The sequence below is a fragment of the Sesamum indicum genome, linkage group LG3, assembly GCF_026168435.1.
Source record: "Sesamum indicum cultivar Baizhima isolate 11 linkage group LG3, ASM2616843v1, whole genome shotgun sequence".
NCBI lineage: Eukaryota > Viridiplantae > Streptophyta > Magnoliopsida > Lamiales > Pedaliaceae > Sesamum > Sesamum indicum.
Genome location: NC_142659.1, coordinates 21,032,773 through 21,057,134, shown reverse-complemented (window position 1 = coordinate 21,057,134; position 24,362 = coordinate 21,032,773). Strand labels below are relative to the sequence as shown.

The 24,362-nt window shown below is 33.6% G+C and overlaps 4 protein-coding genes across 5 annotated transcripts; 2 read left to right on the top strand and 2 right to left on the bottom strand.

Annotated features, from left to right (window-relative positions):
* The first annotated feature begins 6,832 nt into the window (after positions 1–6,832).
* On the top strand, positions 6,833–11,758 carry LOC105158287 (putative beta-1,4-xylosyltransferase IRX10L). The gene is made up of 4 exons (XM_011074986.3): positions 6,833–7,484; positions 9,723–10,111; positions 10,277–10,518; positions 11,050–11,758. The coding sequence occupies exons 1-4, from the start codon at positions 7,379–7,381 to the stop codon at positions 11,561–11,563; spliced, it is 1,251 nt and encodes a 416-aa protein (XP_011073288.1). The 5' UTR covers positions 6,833–7,378; the 3' UTR covers positions 11,564–11,758.
* A 703-nt stretch (positions 11,759–12,461) lies between these two features.
* Positions 12,462–14,031, top strand: LOC105158286 (Rubredoxin-like superfamily protein). The gene is made up of 4 exons (XM_011074985.3): positions 12,462–12,839; positions 12,941–12,999; positions 13,314–13,431; positions 13,839–14,031. The coding sequence occupies exons 1-4, from the start codon at positions 12,607–12,609 to the stop codon at positions 13,915–13,917; spliced, it is 489 nt and encodes a 162-aa protein (XP_011073287.1). The 5' UTR covers positions 12,462–12,606; the 3' UTR covers positions 13,918–14,031.
* A 314-nt stretch (positions 14,032–14,345) lies between these two features.
* On the bottom strand, positions 14,346–18,560 carry CRL (crumpled leaf). Of its 2 annotated transcripts, none has more exons than XM_020692848.2 (9): positions 18,198–18,560; positions 18,028–18,077; positions 17,589–17,649; positions 17,457–17,519; positions 17,130–17,180; positions 16,883–16,975; positions 15,054–15,158; positions 14,835–14,927; positions 14,346–14,746 (listed from the first exon to the last, which is right to left on the bottom strand). In XM_020692848.2, exons 1-9 carry the CDS (start codon positions 18,381–18,383, stop codon positions 14,609–14,611), a joined length of 840 nt encoding a protein of 279 aa, XP_020548507.1. In that variant the 5' UTR covers positions 18,384–18,560; the 3' UTR covers positions 14,346–14,608. The 2 variants fall into 2 exon arrangements, with proteins under 2 accessions (XP_020548507.1, XP_011073286.1); XM_011074984.3 differs by having other exon boundaries at positions 17,457–17,492; positions 18,198–18,557.
* Positions 18,561–19,796: 1,236 nt separating this feature from the next.
* On the bottom strand, positions 19,797–22,451 carry SDHAF2 (succinate dehydrogenase assembly factor). The gene is made up of 5 exons (XM_011074982.3): positions 22,164–22,451; positions 21,976–22,080; positions 21,723–21,849; positions 20,286–20,354; positions 19,797–20,199 (listed from the first exon to the last, which is right to left on the bottom strand). Exons 1-5 carry the CDS (start codon positions 22,253–22,255, stop codon positions 20,053–20,055), a joined length of 540 nt encoding a protein of 179 aa, XP_011073284.1. The 5' UTR covers positions 22,256–22,451; the 3' UTR covers positions 19,797–20,052.
* Positions 22,452–24,362: the final 1,911 nt, after the last annotated feature.

Here is a 24,362-nt window from a genome sequence, read left to right as displayed (position 1 = left end):
TATCATTAAAACAAGATTGATACAGAAAATATATAACTCGAGAGTATCAACTGAGCTCAAAAGAATATGTCTAGTATTTGGGAGTTTATGTAACAACATTATACGAATTAATATAGACCGTTGATCTAAAGACAAAAAAGATGATTTGAAGATCAATATATTGCTAGTTGAAATTCGGGTCGAAGGATAAACCAAGAAAAGGGTGTTTTTTTGGATTTACAATTGTTGTTTGTTTAAGCCACCAACATTATTGACGCATTTATGATTTTTCGGATAAAGCACGATTTGTTTGTTTGGTAGTCGTCTCCCTTTGAGTAAAGGTATATATTATTACCTAATTTGCTTTATTTGATTTGGCGTTGGTGAATTTCGTCGCTCATGTTTTTATCTCAAGTTGAAAATGGAATTAATCCTATTTCAATATAGAAGATGAAACTAATCATTCTATCTATTCTTATCCTATATTTAAGATGAAAGTAATTTTATTTCAGGATAAGAGCGAAAGAGTTAAATCCCTCCTAACAAGTGTGACTCTAAAGTTTTGAATCCTTGTACTAACAAGAATCCGCTTTAGGATCCAATCCTCTTACCTCGGCCCACGATACTCCAAAGTTTTCATATACTTTTTTTAGGGGTAGGGTAGATTACATCGACACTCTTTGAGTTAGGTCTAACCACACAAATATTCTCTACTTTTTATAAAATTACAAATACACCCCCTAAAGGGCTGTCAATGCAATTAGACTCGGGGGGTATATTTGTAAAATTTTACCCATGAGCAGGGATTATATTTTTAATTACGACTATAATATCAGATGGCGTGCTCTTAATTTTGCAAATTACAAAGAGTATTTATATAATCTAACATAATCTGATAAAGTGTCGATATAATTTACCTTTTCATTTTTCATCCTTCTTCCGATCCTCCTTATATAATTTAAAATTGTTAATTTGGATCCTCCATTACAAATTAAATTTTTACTATGTATTTTATTCAAGACATATTTATTTACATACATAAATATATGTCGAATAAAGCTAAGCAAATAAATGTGATTTGCACATTTAATTCATTAAGAACTTTCAAATGAAACCAACAAGTTGATGGCGACCAGCACAGCAACCTCACATGCATGCAAATCTACCTACATCAAAGAGTTCCATTTTCGTTTCTCACTATCACACAAATTGATTTTGCCATTCTTTTTTGACTTGATTTGTGGCGATTTTTCAACATATATGTCACGATTAGGGCTCGACGGTCTGTTGAGCACGGAATTGCTTTTAAATTTGACAAGTCGTCGAAAACGAAATATTCAATAATTGCACTTAAGTTTTTTGATTAAAATTTATATATTAATTATTTTATTGATTCTTAATCCATATGGGACGGGGTACTGTAGAATATTTCCTTAAATATAAGTCAATGTATATAACAAATGGAGTGACATATTAAAGGAATAAACAACGTTCCCTAAATTTTGATTTAATTATAAATAGACTCCCAAAATTTGAAAAATTGCATTTATCTCCCCTAACTTATCAAGATTTTCGACAATTTACTCACTTTCCTTCCCGCCTATGACTCTGAATGTAAGAACAGGTCCTTTTCAAGTTTGAATTTATTTCGACGATGGGTTGTTCTAACTACTTCTTCCCGCTTATTTTCTCTTCTTCTTTACATCTGTTGATTTTAATCCAAACAAGACTTTGCTCTGTTTGTTTTTATTTTGTCATTGTTTGAAGAATAGTGTAAAAATATTCACATTAAAAGAAAATTTACTATTAGCTATAATTTTATAGGCTATGGACTAATATCATGGTAAAGAATTATTATTAATTATGTTAAACAAAAATCGATGAAAAAATTTAGATTGTCTATCATGAAAACTAATGGTACAAAAAATAAGATCGACTAAACATCTATTAATTGAGGTGCGACATTATTACAAAAGTGTTCATACCTGCTTCACCCCTCCTTTTCTTTCCTCTCGATGGGCCTTATATAGTGATTGATCCTTCACTTTGCATTGACGAGGGGATTGGATGGTGTTGTTGCCTCCTTGAATATGGACTGTTTTTTGAGTTCTGTTCATTTAAGTCATTCTGCTAGTAACCAATATTTGAACCTGAACATGTATCTAAGTTTCACACATAATCCTCTTGAACCTGGACCGATTTCTAGGTTTTGTGCATTAGAAAAAGATTAAACTACTTACCATATCATCCTCAATAAATTAATAATAGAAAGTATTATTTAATATCAATCATATAATATCCCATTTTTTAGATTGTCAATAGATTCTTTTCTAAGTTAATTTTTTCCTCCATTAGAAGCTAGTTTTGTTGTGGCTATGAGCCATAGCAAATACTTTTGTCATGGCTTTTAGCATATGATAAATATTTTAGCCATGCACGCAAAAAAATACGGCTAATAATCGTTGCGTGATCGTTATCAATGGCTATTTACTACAATTATTTATTTTCAACCATGACAATTGATCGTCATTAAATGTTCAATTTCTCTTAGTGCTAGAATGTTTGCTTGTATTTTTCACAAAACACACAGTTCAATGTGTACTTAGGATAAATTACAGCAACCTCTTCTAAGGTTTGGCAAAATTACGAATACTTCCTCATTGTTTGAAAAATTATAAACACCCTTCCTGATGTTTGATGAAATTATGTAATTCTTGGATGGAGATATGAAATTATCAACTTTGCCCTTACTGTATTTTTTTATTTTTTCTAAAAAAAATAAAGATTTGTAAAAAAATCGATTGGGATGGATGAAAAAAATTATTAAAAAAAAATATCCATTTAGTCCATAAAAAATTATAAAATTTTAAAAATTAAATAAAATTATAATTGTTAATCCACAAGGACATTTTGGTCAGTTCACTACAAAAAATAGATGAAAACCTAATGAATTGGGTTATTGTTTAGACGGCCTTTAAAATTAGGAGGTATTGATAATTTTTTAAACAATGAAAAAATACTCGTAATTATATCAAATTTCAAGAAAGATCGTTGTAATTTACTCATTAACTTATTTATCTTGCACTAACACAATTTTCTCTCTCCATCTTTCAAAAATTAAGAGAAAAAACTTAAAATTGGAACCGAACAAACAATGTTGGAATTTTTTAGGGGGCAAGTTTCATAATTTTTTTCCAAAATTATACATAAATTTTAATTTTTTTATATTGGTCCCCCAAAAGTTGTAATATTCTTTTTTTAAATTTATACATAATTTTTTTTTCCTTATAATAATGTGAAGTCATTGTATAAGTACAATTTTTCTACCGTATCAAAATTTGAGTTCTAGATCAATCCTTACAACAAAACCATAATGCCATGTCCTTCTTGTCTATACATAATAAATAGCAGTCTGATTTTCTGATAAGATGAACGCCAAAAAAGTTGATCTGTCAGATCAATGAGGTTAATAGATTGTATCTTTCACATTTATGTCTAATAATAATAAGCTGCTGTCAATCAAGCAAACATAATTATTTTTTTGGTACAAGATGGATTCAATTTTCTAATGCAAATTGTATTTCATCTCAAGATATAAAATGGGCCAGGTTGGTTTAGAATCAGCACGGATCAATTCAAAAAAATTCGGCCTAGGACTAGTCAAGTGCGATTCATGATCGATTTTGGGATGGTCTTGAACTTTTAAATAGGTCCCATTTGGGTCCATATATAAATTCAGGTCCAGTCGATGAATCTGCTCAGTTAAGACTCAGACTAGAACCGAACCAAACTCAAACTAAGCCAGAATGTACCTCTTCTATGTTTATTTTTTATGAAATAAAGATTTTTCTTTTAATAATTACTGAAAGTTATGGTTGTATTTTAAAATAAAATAAATAACAAATTAAATCACATAAAAAATCATAACTAGAAAAAATAATAGTTAAGATTATATAATTAACTTAAACAATAATTTTAGGAACAAGCTTACAATAATAACTAAATGATAATAAATTCAAAAAGGATTTAAAGTCAACTTTGGAAAAAAAAAAAAGGAACAAAGAGTATTGGTTAATTAAAATACTAAAAATTTTGAAGTAAAACAATAAAAATAATAATTTTTAGACTTTCAAAAGTATAAAATAACTTCTAGAATGGTTAGTTTAGGAGAATAAAGTGAAACTTATATTTCATGCATTAGTTTTATAAAAAAAATAGGGCCCAGGTCCGGCTCAGGACCAGGTGGTCCTGAACTACTGGGTTGGTCCCAAATTTCAATGCTTGGGCCAATCCAATTCATTCTTTTTATTGATTCAATCCGATCCTAGGTTGGGGTTAGTCCAGTTCGACTCACTGCGCATCTTAAATTCGATTTTTTATTTCATTCAATATACATACACCACTTATATAAATATTATGTATTTTATTTAAAAAAATTATACACGTAACCAATACATATATGTTGAATGAAATAGATTTTATAACAGAAAATCTGATCCAATACAACAGATGTATGTGCAAGTTGGCAAGTATATATATATATATATGTATATATATATATATTTATGGATGACTGGACCTGATTTTAATGCAAATTAATGTGTTTGCTGGCAAATTAAATTAAATACGCCTAACAATCTACTTCAATTCAATTTTTTGATTATGTCATGTTTGACGGCTTTTTTGAAATAAAGGAAAGTTGTTGCAAGGGTCCTCGTCAATCACATGTGGCCAAATGCTGCATTAAAGAATTGGATCAGTTTCATTGTGAATGGTGGATTAATTATAGTGCTACTCCCTCAATAATAGTGAAATGATGCAAATTATCTTTTATTTTTGTATAATTATGCATTCACCCCATGCAAATAAAAAGAAATAAAAATACTTATCTGCACCTCAGATGAAAATGAAAACACCCATTCTTGTATTTTGTAATTATAGGTACACCATTTAAGGGTATTATAGTCTGTAAAAAATTTAAAAATAGTGAAGATCATGTCAATATAGACAAAAATGAGTTCTCAATGAAATTTACGTCTCACGTCAACATTTTTTGAGTCAGAATTGACTGACAAGGGACAGTGTAGTGAAAGTAACATTTTTTCTGGATTTATTTGTAGTCATGTAGAAATGAGAGTGGTTCACGCAATTTCGCTGTATTTTGGGGGTGTCAATGTAACTATTCCATAAATAAATTGTAATTTTTACGTGATTAATTGTGTGGATTGTATTATATATATATATATATATATATGGAATAGAATGAAAAATATAACAGAAATTGGAATAAAAACTCCAAGCCGAATTTTGAAGATTTTACCAAAAGAAGAAGAGGGCTAATTAGTTTCAAACCATAACTTCAAAATATTCAAATTAAATACAATTTGTTTTACATCTCTTAATTGTTACCATGATCATAATTAATTGTCTAAATACTTGAATCTGGGCAATGGAGCAGCCGTCGCCCAGATTCATACTCCATCGCTCAATTTGTTTAAGATCGTAGTGATATTTTCATAAATTATTGGGATAATTACGCTCCCACTCTTTGAAATTTGGTGTAATTATAATTAAATCTTCTATGATTTAAAAAATTAAATCTAGCATCATTAAAATTTTTTTATATCCAATAAATAAGTCCCAATTCCTTCGTTAGTCGAAATTAACCGAATTTGTTAATATTATAAAAAAAAATCTATATTTATCCGCAATTTGCTTATTATTAATTTATTGCAAGTCAGATAAGTCTTTTTATAACCAAATTACCCTCATCTTCACGCTTTAATACATATAAAGAGTTATATCTTTACCATTACAATGATAGTTTAAACAAAAAAAAATTATTTGACTTGCGATGACTCATAAATCAATTAAGGGGTAAATATCAATTTTCTTTCAGTTTTTTTGTTAATATTTGTAAATTCAGTGAATTTTGACTAATAAAAGGACTTATTTATTAGACGTAAGCAAATTTTAGGGGTGCTAAATATAATTTTTTAAACCACAGAAAATTAGATGTAATTACACTAAACCTCATGTGAAGGGAATATAATTATCCCTAAATCATTTAACTATAATAACTTTTTATGCATTTTGCAAGTTTTATCGAATTTGTCAAACTTATATACTAAAGTTTCTTCGTTCAATTGCATATGATAGGTTGATTAATATAAATAAATAAAAAGATTTAGAGTTAATCACATGTAAACCCTCTCTCAAAATATGAGTATACACCTTTTTCTAAAAAAACTTCTAATATTATATTTATATCGTTTCTAAAGATCCGCTGTTTATACTTGACATCCTTTCGTTAGAATGTAGACGAGAAATACTGACGTTAGCAAAAAAAAAATAATTACATAAATTTTAATTTTACCCCTCATGTAACTTTTTTATATATAGAAAGGAAAAAAAATATAATGATTGTTAATCTCAAATTTTATATATATATATATATTATATTTATTCATTTATAAGTATAAAAGAATATATGAAAACGTTAAATGGGTAGTAAAATTGAAAATTTATATAATTGTTTTTTGTTAACATAAGTATTTTTTTTAAATAAAAAAAAAAGCATCCGCATTTTTATCCAAATTCTAACGGAATTAGATCAGGTATGAACAAAAAATTTTTGAGGTGGAAGTGTAATTTCAAAATTTCTTTTAAAGAAAAATGTAATTTCATATTTTTAGATGGGGTATAAGTTTAATTAACCCAAAGATTTAATTAAATGACTCAAACTTCAAAGACTTAACAGCAGAACGAGCTTGAAAGTGAGATTCAGGCTGCTCAGTTTCACCGAGCTCCACTTTTTACCAAATCATTGAAAATCAAAAGCTGTTCTTTCAAAGAAAAGAAAAAAAAAAAAAGAAAAAGAAGAGCTGTTCTTGTAACCTATCAGATTCACAAATCATATCGGCACTCAACAGTGTCTGATTCAGATTCCCTTTTTGCATTTCATTTTTACACTAAAATATTCATTCACATGTTAGTGATGGAGATCAATAACATTAATATTAGTAAAAAGTTCCTCTAAAAAAAAAATTCCCTAGTAAAAAATTTCCGTGGAACCCTGAGCCTTTCCCTGTTTCCTAAAGCAATTAATTTCTCACATACCCATAATTGTTTATGGTTTTTTTCATTTCAATGGCGTGAAAATTTCTTATTTTCTTTCTGCTTTCTCTCAAAATCCCAGTTTGCAAGAAAAGCCATTCTTGCAACTACTGTGGGTGATGACATTCCAACAATCAAATATTCTCTCGCTCCAACCCGCGAACAGACCTTGAGTGAGTATAAGTTGCAATATTTGGTTCTTGAGGCAGACATTTAGCGATAAAGTTGTGGGCTTTTCTCGATTTTGGGTTCTCTTCTGTTGATTCAGTGAAGAGTTTGAACAATGAGGATTGGGAGATGGGTTTTGGCAGTGATTTTTGGTATTGTGTTCTGGTCGAGGATTGAAGCTTTTAAGTTCCATAGGACTCAACAGACTGAGAGAATCTCGGGTAAGAATCTTTTTCTGTATTGTCTCTCTTATGTTCTTGTTCTTGATATCTTTGTGCATCTCTGAATTAGTTGAAATTCTTGATATTTACTCTGGCTTAGATTTCAGTGATTTTCTGTGGGTTCATTTTGGTAGCTTTAGTTGGTATGATAAAGCAAGATTTGATCTTGAAGTTGAGGTTTGACTTAGAAATGCAAGCTAGGATTCTGTTCTCATGTTGGCTGTCTATATTGAGATTCAATTTGTTGGGCAAGCAAATTGTAGAAAATGGTTATCGTGTCGAAAACTTTTGTCGATGTATTGACGTTTCACTTTGCATCTATTGCTTGGAAAGAGAAGGACATTGCATTTTTCAGTTTTTCTATGATTTATAACCAATCTTGAATTGCTTCGAATAGGTTCTGAATGAGTTTTGCTCAAGTTGAATATAGCTTTAGCGAGTTTCAGCATCGTAATATGTACATTGTTTTTCAATGATATTAGTTGAGAACTAAGATTTGAACTTCAAATGCTTTTGCTGCCCGATTGGGGATGCATTTGGTTGAATCTCTGTTGCTGGCTTATGTGCATGCTTGTTCTTCTATAAAATGACAGGAACATACAGTGATCTGATGTTATAAATCTTATGCTACCAATTTATCAGGAAAGAAAGCACTTAAAAGAAAAATATAAAATCATTTTGAAAGGTTTTTGGCTAGGGAGCTGAGCCTAAGAGGAATAGTTTGTTCTCTGATGATTCTTGGTTTTAGCCTCAGTGACTTTGTTTCATTTTGCTATTCTGATTATAGCTAGAACCATTATTTAGCTTATCCTCTCAGAATTTGTAGGAATATCTGTCATGAGATTTCTTGGATATAGGCTCAATTGGAACCACTGACTTGTAAATAAAGGAAGATAAAGTTTTGGTTTTTTTTTTTTTGGGGGGGGGGGGTAAAAACCATCTGTGCCTAGGCAGGGGGTTTGGCAGACCCCTCCCCAGACAAAGATATAGTTAAGGACATAGAAATTGTGATAGCTCGCATCAGTAGAATTTCAGGTGTATTGTAACTTTAGGAAATACATGACTGCGGATTAAGTGACATGATTTTGTCATACCAATGGTTAAATTAAGGTCAGAAACAGCTCATCTGTAAATTCGGCAATAGCTGTCATAGAGCCTTGAGATAGATTTCTTTTGCTCTCCAAAAGAAGCACATGAAAAAGAGTGCATAATATAAGTACCTTCACTCTGGTTACTTATCCATTTGGCAATCTCCAACACATTGTGAGTTGTTTTCCTTCTGAATTGTTGTATACCTTGCAGCATACTTCCTTTATTTTCCCTAGTAAGACAAAAAAAAAAAAAAGAAATACTGTGATTGTTCTTTGAATAATGAATCCCACATGCCTCCTCTTTTTGTCCACTCGTCCTTCCTCTGTCTATGTGCATCTCATTTAGGGATCTCAAAAGTGGTTATATTTTGAGGGTTTGAAATGTAAAATAGTGATGTCTTTACATTCCACACTAGTGACCCTCACTTCCTCTACGTCGCCTGGTACAAAACTGTCTAAGACTCCAAGTTATGACCTAGGTAACTAAATTCTGGAGCATTGGGACCATAGGTGTAGATTGGGAAAGAAAGCATGAAATCATCATATTTGAAAAGATTGAGATTAAAAGTGTCGTTATATATTTATTTCAATATTTTAATCTCGTAATACTTCACTCATTCATTATTGGAAGAAGTAATCCTTATCAGATTTATCTTGAAACGATGTGTTTATAGTTATTTTTATCATGACAAATTGTAAATAACATCCCTTGTGTTACTATTAGAGAAGATTGTCAGGGAACATTTTACATTTTGTATGTTGGAATGTCTAAAGAAATGAAATGAAGATACCTGGTGATTTATAGCATCCATATAAGTCACACACCTCTTATTACTAAAATTAGGAAAATCACTAATGATCTCTGCTCAGTTTTATGACTTACACCATTTTCCTTTTCATATTGTTTCCATGAAAATTGAACGTCACAATATCATAGAAACCTTATCATCTCTCTTGTATGCAGACTAGAGTTCAAGATCTCTATTCTCCTGCTAATGGGATGATACAATATAATGTTCTCATAAGCAAACCACTTGGCTCTGTAATTTGTTTCATTTTAAATTTAAAGAATGCAATGATAGTCAAGTTGAATGTTTTACTCAATTTAAAAAAGCTCATGTATTTTAGTTGCACTTTCAAACTTTAGGTAGTGCCGGAGATGTCTTGGAAGATGATCCCGTTGGAAGGTTAAAGGTTTTTGTTTATGAGCTTCCACGCAAATACAACAAAAAGATTTTACAGAAGGACCCAAGATGCCTCACCCATATGTTTGCAGCAGAGATTTTCATGCATCGCTTCCTTCTATCGAGCGCTGTTCGTACTTTTAATCCTGAAGAAGCGGACTGGTTTTATACACCTGTTTATACTACTTGTGACCTGACAGCAAATGGTCTCCCTCTACCGTTCAAGTCACCACGTATGATGAGAAGTGCTATACAGCTAATTTCTTCAAACTGGCCATACTGGAATAGAACTGAGGGGGCTGATCATTTCTTCATAGTGCCGCACGATTTTGGCGCTTGCTTTCACTATCAAGTAAGTCTTCTTGTTGTGTTTTCTCCCATTCAAATGGATTTCTGAAGTTCTTGTTTATTCCTCAGCAATGAAGGTATTAGAACTGATTTATTTGCCATCTTCAGTGTACTATACTTGTACTGTTGCCTTTTACGAAGTTAACTGAATGTACTATATGTATCGTAGGAAGAAAAAGCTATTGAGAGGGGGATCCTTCCATTGCTCCAACGAGCTACTTTGGTTCAAACTTTCGGACAGCGAAATCATGTTTGCTTAAATGATGGTTCAATCATAATTCCTCCTTACGCCCCTCCACAGAAAATGCAAGCCCATCTTATTCCTCCTACCACTCCTCGATCCATCTTTGTTTACTTCCGAGGATTGTTTTATGATGTCGGAAATGACCCAGAAGGTGGTTATTATGCGAGGTATGACTTCTTGACCTGCACTCCAAGGATGTTTTATGTTGTCACCCGAAAGCAAAGTAACAAATTCGCAAATTAAATAATTTTGATAGATTCAGCTTCCACTTGATGCTTGTGGGTGTTACTGTGCATTCACTTGTTATTTTGGTTATTAATAAGTTTGTCAATTACAACAACCTCCCTTAAAGAGTATAATTACTGACTATACTCGTCTTTCTAAAAGTACCAAAACTTCCTCTCTAAATTTATAACAGAAGCGTATCACTCATTCCATTTGGACAAAAAAAAATTTCAATGTTCTTTTCCTGTAATGCGGAATCTTAGGGAGGATTTTGTGATTTCAAACAAAAAGGCTATAGTCAGTGATTAAACTAACTGCTCGTTCAAAGCCTGAATCCTGATGTCTCCCTGTCCCCCATCTGCAAATTGCGCACACTATGAACAGTTGATAAACAGGATGAACTTTGACGAGTAACCTACATATCAAGAACCTGAGAACTTACATCTACTCTACTATCTGTTTTCAAATATCAGAGGTGCACGAGCGTCGGTGTGGGAGAACTTCAAGGACAACCCTTTGTTTGATATTTCAACGGAGCACCCAACGACCTACTATGAAGACATGCAGAGAGCTATTTTTTGTTTATGTCCACTTGGATGGGCTCCATGGAGTCCCAGGCTGGTCGAAGCAGTTGTATTTGGCTGTATCCCCGTTATAATAGCCGATGACATCGTCTTACCATTTGCTGATGCAATTCCATGGGAAGATATTGGTGTTTTTGTAGCAGAGAAGGATGTCCCTAAGCTGGATACCATTCTCACCTCAATCCCGATCTATGAAATATTAAGGAAGCAGAGGTTGTTGGCCAACCCTTCAATGAAACAGGCAATGTTATTTCCACAGCCTGCTCAGCCAAGGGATGCTTTCCATCAGATTTTGAACGGACTCGCTCGTAAACTGCCCCATGATAAGAGTGTCTACTTGAAACCAGGTGAGAAAATCTTGAACTGGACTGCAGGGCCGGTGAGCGACCTTAAACCATGGTAAACTGTCAACATCCCCTGCGAAAATGCGAAATCAGACGCTTGTTCGTTTGTAGGTACTGATCATCCTCTGGAAGTGTAAATTCACAATGAGAGTTCAAATCCATTTTGCAGCTGTAGATTTGTTGTAGTTTGTGACAGCGTTTGTATTTAGACAGAGTATAGATTGGAATAAAATTACAAGTGTTTTATTGTCAAAGCTTTATGGCTTAATTGCAATTTTCGTCCTAGTTATATGGGGAATTTGGCAATTAATGTCCGTAAAAAGTTGATTTGGTCATTTAATTCAGAAATTTATCAATTTTCATAGATCGAGCACTTTTTGTGCTGGATTTTCTCAAGTGCAGGTCATGTGAAGACATAAAAAATGGGGATTTTAAGACATCATATAATTCGAAACTAATTGCTAAACATTAGGTTAACAAGATATTTACGCTAATACTTTTTACATATAATGAACTTAAAAGATAATTTTAATAAAATTATATTTTGTCCTGTAATTATAGGTGGTTAGTACTTTTAATTTTGTAATTTATATTATTTACACATTGAGTATTTTTTTACTAATATAGTTTTGAACGTTTCATTTTTTTTTTGACACATTTAGTCACGTGTTTACAATTTTGATCCTATTCAAATTGTAGTGTATCTCAATTTTGGTTTTGTAATGTAAATTATTAGAACCAAAATTATCAACGTATGGATAAATTTGCAAACAAAAAAAGACCAAAGGTGAAATATTCATAATTAAGTTTGTGAAAAAAAAGAATGTGTGTAAATGATTACAGGACAAAAAAAAATGTAATAAAGGTAGCTTAAGAAAGTAATAGAAAGATAAGAAAGGTGGAAAAAGTGGGTGTGTGGGGGAGGGATAAACTGTATGACAGCCACACTTCCCACACAAACTTGTAGTCTCCATACAACCAAATTGCCTCACATAGGCCTCACATGCGCACACACACACACTATTCTCTTATCCCATCTCCTCTTCATCACATTCCAAACTTTAGCAAAACACACATTCAACAAAGACTGTAAGCCATAGAAATGGCCTTGGCACCCACTAGTCTTCATGGAGCCAAGTCCATAGCACCACCATCTCCGCCGGGAAATGCCGGCCTACGGCTGCCAGCCCGCCCGTTCGCCCTCAAGTCGTCGTCTTTCTTTTCTCCGTCTCTCCACCTGTTGATGCCCCCTCAGGTGTCAGCTGCCCCAGCCACTGCACCAAAATTCTCTATGCGTGTGGCTTCCAAGGAGGCCTATATTTGCCGGGACTGCGGGTAATGTTATTCACTCTGTTTGGAATGTTGAGCATGAATTCATGTTGTACTGAATCTTTCGCCTGTTGTAAGGACTTAGGAATTGTGACTTGGTAATGCAGGTATATCTACAATGAGAGAACTCCCTTTGAGAAGTTGCCTGATAAGTACTTCTGTCCTGGTACATTGCTAATTTCCTCATCTTGTTTCCATACAAATGTTGTAGGAAAATCATGTCCACAGAAACTTCTTAAATTTGAAATAAATGAAAAGGCTATAAAAAATGATGAAATATAAAAAAAGTGGTGAAATTAAATCGAGTACAAACTGAAGCGTGTATGTAATTTTATGACTTTTGCTAACTCTATTTCATGGTTATGTGACTTTATAACATCAGAAGTTGTTGGATTTAGTAGAAACTAATGTAAAATTGAGATAAAAGATAATATTTTATCATTATTTTTAATGTATTTACATGTGATGGATATGTTGCAGTTTGTGGTGCCCCCAAAAGGAGGTTTAGGCCATATGCCCCAACAGTGACTAAAGATGCTAACAACATTGACGTTCGGAAAGCCAGGAAAGAACAGATTAAGAGAAATGAAGCTATTGGGTATAAATCTAACTATTTTCTTCTGCTGCTATTATTTTTAATTTTTCTTTGACTTTTCAAACTTTAATATAATTGGTTTTGGTTTTTCTTTTCTAGGAATGAAATAAAAGTAAAATACTAAGACCTCGTTTACTTTGTAATATGTGTTATTTGGGTGACAAAATAAAAATACGTGGAAGTATTAATATATATATATATATGTTTTTATTTAGGCTGTTTACATTGAATAACTCAAGATGGTGATTGAGTTATTCAACTCAAATGGTAATTCGTATCGGGCTTTTAAATTAAAAACAAATATTCATAATGCAAAATAAACACCTTACTTAAATCTATTAAATTGCTTAAACAACCTAATAATGAAAGTGAACGAATTCTAAATCGATGAGTTATTTATGCTTGTGCAGGCAGGCATTGCCCTTTGCAATAGCACTTGGAGCTGCAGCATTAGCTGGTTTATACTTCTACCTCAACAGCACTTCCTAAGGTTGATATAGCTTGGATCATGATCTAGGGACCAGAAAAGTCATTGTACTTCAAATATTTTCTCTTTTGTAATTCATTTCTTGGTATATTTCATATCGAAATCCTTTTTTTGTCTTTCCAATGTTCATCCTCTAGCCCTTGTAGAGCAAAATCAAAATTTAAGTGCCATAATGAGAACCGTAATAAGGAGAATGGATCATCAGGGGTATTGATCCTGGATGCAGCTATATCCACCATACCAATGTAGAAACCAGTGTCACCAGAAAATTATTTAGAAAAATACTGGGAAAATAAATTCAGCCAAAGTGATCTCGGGTACCGACGTCGGTTTTCACTTCACAGCATCAAGATCACCTCTTACCCTGGGCAGCAAGATGAATGGTTTTCAGTGTCCAGGCATCATAGAAAATCGATATCAGATATCTCAGTTCAATGATAATAGAGGTATCCATATATAGCCTACTGCAAAGGCTTTTAAAACTTGAATCATAATCATTACATTGTCATTAGTGAAGATGAGATGGATTCTCAGGGGCTCCATCTTCTTCTACTAATTAGGGGTCAGTCAAAAGAATTAAACGTGTTATGTACAATACTGAGAGCAAATACAAGTAGGAGAAAGAAGGATGTATGCTCTGGTATTTCAAGAAGTTACACTAAATGTACATAATATAATCCATCAAAGAAGTGATCATTCTTGGAGGACAAATGAACCCTCTATACGTTTCTCCATAAACTGGGGAGGAAAATTTAAAGACGAAAATGGATCGCTAAAACTTGATGCTGGAGCAGGTTTAAACTCGTATGCACCACCCTTTACACCCCAAACCTGGATACAAAGGAATCCAAATATTGAAGTTAGTCAAATACACTATTGAAGACTTCAGTTCAGGCAATAACTTGATCTAAAAACTTACTTGATTTCCATCATTATCATAGCCTCTGTCCCATGTGTGTATTTCGCTGTTTTTCAAAACAGCAAGTTCCGAGGTACAATATGATGCACCATTCTACAACAAATAAAACATTTATACTGAGTAAAGAGAAGATGACAACTTTCAGGGTTATGTCCAGAAAAGCAGAAATTTGGAGCAAAGTATTGATGGGAGAGCAAACAACGGCATTGATAGGCATACCCATGTATTAGGATATCCATCAGGAGGAGTTGAACCTTCATACAGACAACGCTTGCCTCGATCACAGCGTTTGAGATAAATGGTGGTCAAATGTTCTGCAATGTCCTGCATTAACAATTTGCTGATTTAAGTACTTAAGATAGTGCCAATCAGAAGCATAGTTGAGAAAATGTCTAACACAGGAACTTAAGCCAACATTCCAGAAATCAAAACAATGAGCTCATATACCAATGGTGAAACTTATAGTAATTAGTTTACTCCAGCTGCTGAATTATACCAAAGAACATTCAACTGAAAATGAACAAGGATTGGAAACAATCTGCTGGATATCTAAGAGAATCAACCTTCAAGCAGGATGCTTAGAAAGTTCAAGGTTCTGGATATCACTTCAGGTCAAATCCTTGTCAATATGCACTTCACTCGTTTTCCAATCACCTCCCCTCTCACCAACCATCCTGTCCCTCCTCCTGCATTCCCTCTCTGCTCTGTGTCCCCCAAAAGATAAAGGAAAGGCCAACCGGATTAAAGAAGTAAACATCAGTGGAAGAGAAATCAACTTATAGCTCAGTCAAATACCTCTTTGTGCACAAGCTAATATGCACTTCAGTGTCTATTATCATCAGCTTCCCTACTCGGCCTCTCATGCCATTCCAGTTTTCTCCACTCTACCATAGAAAATCCTAACAAACAATGGACTTATGAGTAACAGCCTTCTTACTAAGTTCTTTATGATCCCCATAATATGCCAATTCAGGAGGGGGCAGATCTCTAGGGCATGGTTAAACTTTCAGGTAGCAGAACTGTGTTGCAGGAGACGAGCTACTCATTAATGTCATTCTGAAAGTTCTATTATGATTTCTTAATAGATTTCCACTCATGTTTCAGCACTTTATAGTTGCACTTCATCCACAGCTTGGCTACAGTAAAATACATAGGCTGGAAAACAATTGGCCTGCACAAATCTTTAAAGCAGCTGATCTCTAACTCCAGAAATTAGCAGTTTTTCAGACTTAGACAGTTAAACTTATCCTTGGCATGTATCTTAAACCAAGGACGTCAGATAAAGGAGGTCATTTTTCCATAGATTGCACTCCGTCCAGTGTAAAAGAATCTTTGCTATTGGACAACCTTGACCAGACTGAATCTTTAAGCATCATACATTCACTTATGTTGGAAAATAAGGTGCTTCATTCTGCTCTCAAAACAGCACGTTTACAATGGAAAGTAACACAATAATGCCTCAATTTCTCCTGTATTTTCTCTCCTACAGCTCTCTGTCAGATATCTAACCTGGACAGAGGAATTCATGACTCCAACCATTTTTTCTGAGAATCCAAAAGTCTGTAACTACTCCTACCCTTGAAACCACAAGGAGAAAGTAGAATAGGGGAAGAATGATCAAGATATCCTTAATTTATTGATTAGAAAGGAATAATGAGCTCGATGACAGAGACTGCTTTCCCACCAAATCTAATCTGGGAAACAAGTTATCAAAGATGCAATCTTCAAAATAATAAGCTGATAACAAAATGATAATAATGAGATTGACGATTACTGCTGCTTTCGCACCAAATCTAAACTGGGTAATGAGTAATCAAAGGTGATATCATCAGAACTAGTAAAGACGGAACAGAAATTGATAAATCATAAATAATAAAGAGCCAGGGACGCCTTTTCCCACTAAATCTAAATGGGATACAAGTTAGCAAAGTATGAGATCTTCAAAAATAAAAAGAGGGAACAAAAAGAAATTTCATCAATCTAGATAGGCAAAGGACTCTTCAGTTACACACATATAAAATTCAAAAGTAATTATAATCAAAGTTTACCCCGATAACTTCTTCAGGCTGTGGCCTTTGGTCCTTTGACCGATCACAGAAGTTCCTGTACTCCTCTGAATCTCGGATTGCATATGTACTCAGCTGTCCAGCGAGCAGGATTGTGGATTGTACAAACAATAATAGAAATAAGATTAATCTTGAAGCAAAATTAAAACAATCTTGGCAGGAAACAATTAACATCTGTAACCATTAAATATGTAGATAGTTGAACAGAAGAAAATAGGCCTAAACTAACCTCAACATCACACTTCATCTCCTTTGAACAAGGTTTTACCATGAAAAACCTCTGCATCAAGAATGCTGTTAGAATACATTAATAAGCAGAAAGCCACGTAATAAGATTGTCATTCTCAACATTGACATGTTGACATAGAACAATGTTAGGAAGCGAACAAAAGCAATCCCAAACAGTGATAATATAACAGCTTGATTATTTTGCATATCTATTCCAAAGGGAAATAGTAATGGGGATTAAATACTGCATTGACAAAGAAAATGCTGAGAGAACATATGCATTGATTTTCTTTGAGGTTCAAACTCTTGAACTAGGTCAATCAAGTACCTGTCGGAAAGGTTTGTGAGGAGTTCTCCAGAATGCCTGCCACCAAAAGAATGAATTGAAAATCTGTTTCCAGCAGAGGAGAAAAAATCATGCAAATGGTAAACTTATTTGAGATGATTTCACAAATTCTACCTGTTCAAAGTACAAAACCCTTGAACCATCCACCATTTCTGCAGCTGGGCACGAAAGCCATCTAGGAAATCACCAACAAATTTCTTAAGAATATAGGCAGAAATTACAAATTAACCATTCAGTGAGTAAGATCGAACAAGCAACACCTTTAATTGATTTTACCTGGAACCAGGACAGAACCTCAGACACAAAGTTACACACACACACAAAAAAAGAAAAACAAAAAAACAAAAAAAGCACCCAGAGTTGAGTAGTTTTTCATGAACTGAATCTTAAGGCCCCAAGCCCCACACCATTAATAACAACACAAAACATCAATAATCCCATTAAATGATATCATCTTCTAGTCAAAAGATAACCCCAAACAGCAGAAAACTATTCCGTAATCAATCACAAAGCTTCCAAACAAATCCCTGGAGGCAAAAGAAAACACCAATACCTCAAATTGAAATAATTCTCCGGGTCCCTCGAAGCTTGCTCCCTCGAAAACTACCAATTCAAAAACCCAAACAATCACTGATGAAAAATAAAACCCACAGCTTTCAACTCTTCAAAAAGGCAGCAAACAAATAACCACCACAAGTGAGCAAAAGTAACCATAAAACTTACCTTCTCACCGGCGAGCGAGTCCGCAACGATGCGAGTGTGGTCCCAGCGAGTGGTGGACTTGGTGAAACGCTTCAGCAGCAACGCACCGCCAATTAACACCAGAGCCTTCACCACTACTCCGGGGGCTTTGCTCCAACCATTCGAGCCCGACTCCGAGTCCGAACCCGAAACCGAGCCGGTGCACATGCTGTTGCTCTACTCAATCCACACACACTGAAACTGCCCCATGCATCATCAATTCTTCCGTAGAGCTGAAAAGGGGCTTTTGATTTAATTTTGGATTTAGATATATTGTATCGGTAATCAGAGAGGGGAGAAAATTTGCAAAGCTGTGGCTGGCGATTGTATAGATTGGGTTAGATTGTGGGGCACGGCCCATATTAAGCTCCAATCAACAAATATCATAAATCTTCAATAAATTGGACTAAAATAATCTTTCTAAAGTCGTATATTTTTTTTCTTGAAATTCTATTCATCCAAACTCGAAATAAAGGGTTAATTTCATTTTATCCCTTTATAAAAATACTAATAGATAAAAAATATTTTTTTTACATAAAAAAAAAGATGATAAAAAATAGGGACAGTTACACCCTCACATGAGGTTTAACGTTATTACACGTAGATTAGAAAATTACATTTAGTATCCATGAAATTTGTTTTCTTATGACAAATAAGTTATTTTATTAATCAAAATTCACTTAATTTTTTTTATTTAAAAAATATTATATTTATTACTAATTTATTGCAGGTTAAATAGATCTTTTTATAACCAAATTACCCTGATACGTCTTCATATGTTAATACATTTGACGAGGTATTTCTTCACCGTTATAAGGGCAATTTAGTTGAAAAAAATTATTTGACCTACCGTAATAAGTCAATTGAGAATAGATATTAATTTTTTTATTCAGTTTTTTTTTAATATCAGTAAATCTAATAAATTTTCACTAATGAAGGGACCTATTTGTTAAACGGAAGCAAACGTTAGAGGTATTAGATGTGATTTTTCAAATCATAGGATATTTACGTATAATTACACCAAACCTCAAGATTAAGAAGTGTAATTATCCTAAAAACAAGCTCTTTTTTCCCGTGTGACAGATCTCGTTGCTTTTTTCTTAAAGGAATGAATCTGGATGGCAATGGAATGAATATAAAAATGAGACAAAAATATGAACGAAATGGATGTAATCTATAGTTGCCACATTTGGTATAATGAAAGAATAATTGAATAAAAAATTTACAAAATACTTGTCAATAAGTTTGGTGAATAGTAATAAAATTTTAGGATTTACAACCACCATCAAGGGATGATTTTAGTCTAAATTCTGTTGGTATAAAATGAAGCTCATAATTTTAGTTTAAAATGTATTACATTTATTACGTAATTATCGTATAATTCAAAAAGAGTGAATAATCATTACAAATGCAACACCAACTACACTTAATTCGGACAACATATAACATAATTCCACCATCAGGTTTATTATGCCATGGTTTCTCTCTAATTATTATATGCAGAAATCAAATTAGAAGAACATAGTAAACTTTTAAAGTTATATTTGATGTGAAAATTATTCAGTATCATTAGACCAAATATTAATGATAGTAAGTACGTATTTTATTTTATGGTTGCTTATAAAATAAAATATCAAGCTGATTTCCAGTTTAGTACATTCATCAGAGAGTAGATTCATCAGAGAGCACATTCATGATCTCATCTGTTCCTTATTTTTATACCTCCAGAAGACTGATATGCCATAGAATATGTCGCCTCAGACAGTATTTCTCACAATTTATATTTCGTTTGCAATATGAAAGACTCCATCACGATGTCATGGATGCGTGAACACGACTACTGGTTCCCAGCAATGGGGCTGTCTCGACCTCTCTTGAAGTCGTCCCAACCTCTCACCCACGACTGGCCGGGTGTTGCTCGTGTCTCGGGAGCAGCATGGTTGTCAAGATTGTTTGTGACCCTTTCCTTCACAGACGCGAAAACCTAACAAAGATTACACTTTCAGATATCACGCATGGATTTGAGGAGCACATAATGGAGAGCAAACTCAGTGTCTAATTTCGCCTTACAGGATTTGCATTCACTGCCTCCGGAGGTTGCTCCTGACCAGTCAGCCATTTCCATAGATCAGGATTTTCCTGCAGGTGATAGTGGAGTCGGCACAAAAAAGAGAGGAATTAGGAACAGCTACTTCAACAATCTTCACGAGAGTAAACAAACACAAGGAAAAATTTCAAAGTCACACCATGCTCTGTAAAAGACAAAAAGAAGTGAAAACCAGACTAATCTTCATTATTAGGTGTCTCTTTATCGCATCGGAGTGGATACGAGAATAGGTTTCAGTGTCCAAATCTAATGTAGCAATAGCCATTGACGAGTCTCTACAGAATCAGAGATAACATCGTTTAATCAAGATATGAACGCAACAAAAGGTTGTGCTTCGTGTATTACGGCAGTGCTGATAGTGAGCACGCGTGTCATAAAGATTAAGATCGAGCATCATTACATTCATTTGGGTCGAAATACTGGGACAAGAATCCAGATTCAGAACTCTTCATGTGCACTCAATCAATTATGATGGTTTGATTGCTCCTATCTTTCTTGTGGAATGGATGTCCAAATATAATGTTCAATTGCTCCCGACAGTAATGTTCTTGCCAAAATAAACTCTCAGCCTCTCGCAGAAAGGGGAAAAGACAAGACATGACACCATTAACTAATCAACCTTCATAAGTAAAAGTACAAAGCTTACAAAATTTTCTCTTTTTTATATATTATTAAACATCTCAGGGAATCCAAAATGGGACATTCATCAGATTAGGAAGTAGGAATATGACCCAAAATCGGTGAAAGAGTAATCTACTAGTGTAAATTCCTCGAAGCAAATATAGTCGACTTCCATGACATTAGTAACAGTACCAACAAGTAAAATTTCAAAAGAATTGACCGTTTTAAAAAAAAAAATTATCAACAGTCCATCAAACACCTATTCAATACGAACTGTGACTTATTCTTTTCAACAAAGGGTTTTACATTTTTAAAGCATTTGAATGATCATCCAAGCTACAGAAGAGCTCTGGCAAAAATCAGTAACCCTTACCTAACCTTTTCCGGCAGCTCAGTGTTTATTCGTTACAAAATATTTTATCAGACAACCACCAGTTTCTACACATGGAGGCCATGGCCTGATCACCTAACTAGATCAGCAACATCATCTCCGACCCTACACGTTCATGAACATTATGAATTCAACATTTTCATGCTTCATTACTTATTCCCCAGCATGGTAACTCATGAGTGGGAAGAGAGGGTGCATCGAAATATCACATTCTAGGCATAGAATTCTAACTGAGAAAAACTCCAAAACTCTACATCTAACCAAATCAAAGAAGAAAAAATTGGAAATGCTCTCTCTTGGTGTATTTTAAGCAGCAAATAAACATTTTAACAACAATTGCAACAAAATAGTACCAAGAACTGGAACCAAAAGAAAAGCAAAATCTTACCAGGTCAAGGACATGAACAAGGGACTTGATTCCAGTTTCATCCATAGAATGAATGTGATCCTCCACCCATTTCCCCAGAATCAAGTCCAGCTCCAGGTACCCCCTCTGTTTACTCCTGTATAACAGCCTACAAATTCCCACACAGAATAATTACTCTATATCAACCACGCAAAACTTCAAACAATTATAGGTAAAGAAAGCAACTTTCAAACAATTCATGCACAAAACAGCCGAGATACCGAAATCAAGAAACCTGTTAAACAAGCGCCTTTTACTTTCTTCGTTGGAGAGATCGATATCAAGAGATTGGGCGCTTTCATTTGCAGTGTAGGAACGGGCGAAGGAACCCAAAATAGGCCTAAAGAAATCCAATAAAAATCAGTAAAATAAGCAAATATAGGTAGCATCACAAAACATACAATAAACTTTTGTGCACTATACCTGTGAAGAGATTGTGGGCTGGTCGGCCATATCCGATTGGAGCTGATAATACGAGTCACGGTGGAGAAAAGGGCTCTTCTCAAACTTGCCATCTCTCTCCCTCTCTCTCTCTCTCTCTCTCTCTCGCGCGTGTGTGTGTGGAATTAGGGAGGAAATGAATTGACGGCGAGGTGATTAATGGCTAAAGCAGCGGCAACGTCGTGGCGGTCTTTGCGTCCACTTGGATTCTCGCGGGGAAAGGGCGTGTTTGGTGGCAAAATCTGGCCCCGATGGAATGTGATGCCACTTCAATCAAACTACAATATTAATATAATACGTTTATCGTATAATTATTATTTTATCGAGAATGAAAAATTACGATCCATAATTTTATGATTGATTTTTATTTAATCGAATTTGAAGGACGTTTGTAAGCATCTAAATTAATTTTTTTTTGAGATTATAATTTAGATTAAATTAATAAAATTGTTTGAAATTTACTTCTTTTACTGAACGTTTTCTTAAATTAGGTGAGAAAATGTTTATTGCTGCTATAGAAACTTTGTGAATAAATTGATTTTTTCTTTTGTGACCTTTTTGTCCTGACATATTTCAAAAATACTCTTAAATGATGGCCGACATATTTGATAATGTAAGGATAATTTAATAATTTTATAAATAATCTGTTAATACACAATTTATTTTACCAACCAACTCCGTATGCATAATTGTTATTTTCAAACACTGAACGTTTATATTTTGATCACTTGTTACTAATTTTATTTTTTAGAAAAAGAATTATCATTTAAAAAAAATATAAATTTGCACGAGATAAAGTTTTTCGATTCAATGAACAATCTTTAGTAGCCCGCTTTATAAATTAGAGTTTGAAATATTTATGACGAGATCATTGCATAATTCGGAAATCTATTTTCTACATATTGGAGTAAGATATGGAAAGAAAACCCTTATTTGTGTGTGTGTGTATGTTTTTTAGGGTAAATTAAAGATATTATAAATTAGGCAAATTTGTCAATACAATGAAGAGGAAGATCTGTTTGACCTTCAGCAAAATTAACAGCAGAGCGTGCAAGAGAATGTGCAACATAATTTCCATGTCTACGAACTAAAGAAAATGAGAAAGAGAGAAACTGCGGACAGAGTGGGAAGATGTGGTGGGTTAGAACTTCAGCGGATGACGAGTAGTCTTCGCGATCTACCAGTTGCTTGACAAGCTCAGCACAGTCCCTTTCAAGAACAATTTTTTCCAATAAAATCTAAGTTTCAAATCAATTGCTGCTCGTGCCCCAAGCTTCAGCTATTTCTGGACGGATAGTTCTATGACTGCCACAGAATTTTTAGAATATGTCCCAATCGTCCACACCAGTAGCAGGAATTCGGTAGACGTTCATAGGTGAAAAAGATAAGAGATTCGTCTCCCAAAGTTGTAAGGAGTTTCATAATCCTTCGTAGAGGTTTGTTGACATCTATACCCACTCGGATGCGGAGAGAGGAACTCCAGCCTTGACCTCCTCTATCAAGACCCCATCTCATAAAATTAAAATATATAATCTTGAAAAATATCAAGATAAAACGTAAAATAAATTACATCTAAATTTTGAACCAGATGTGGTTTAAAATATATATATAATTATTTTATTTTAAAAAGTTCGTAATAAAAAAATTTATTTATCTAAATTAGCTAAATTATTATGACCATCTCTCGAATAGTTAGTAATTTCATCCTAAAATTTTTATTTTGAGGTATGCGAATTAATTTTTTTTAACCCAATTTTTTCTAAAGACAGTCCAAATATTTTTGAAATTATTAAAAGAAAAACAAAAAAATATGTCCAAAACGTGTTGAAATGCCAACAGGCGTGCCGAAATTGTTTTTTTTTTCCCCTCTTAATTTTCAGACTCTCAAATGCCGTGTTCAAGCCATGTTTCATATCCGATACATGTTCGACACTACACCAAGTAATTTTTTATGTATATTTTTATAAGAATTTGTATAAATGTCCAAATCCACTATACATGAATAAGAAATATAAATACTACTCTTCCTATCATATGACTAATATAACAAAATTGTATAATACTATAAACAACAAAATTAAGGTGAACATCAATACACAAAATCTTACATGAAAAAAATTAAATCAGAAAATCCCTTAAATTTCAGACAGAAATGTGATGAAAATGTATATTAATGGAGGA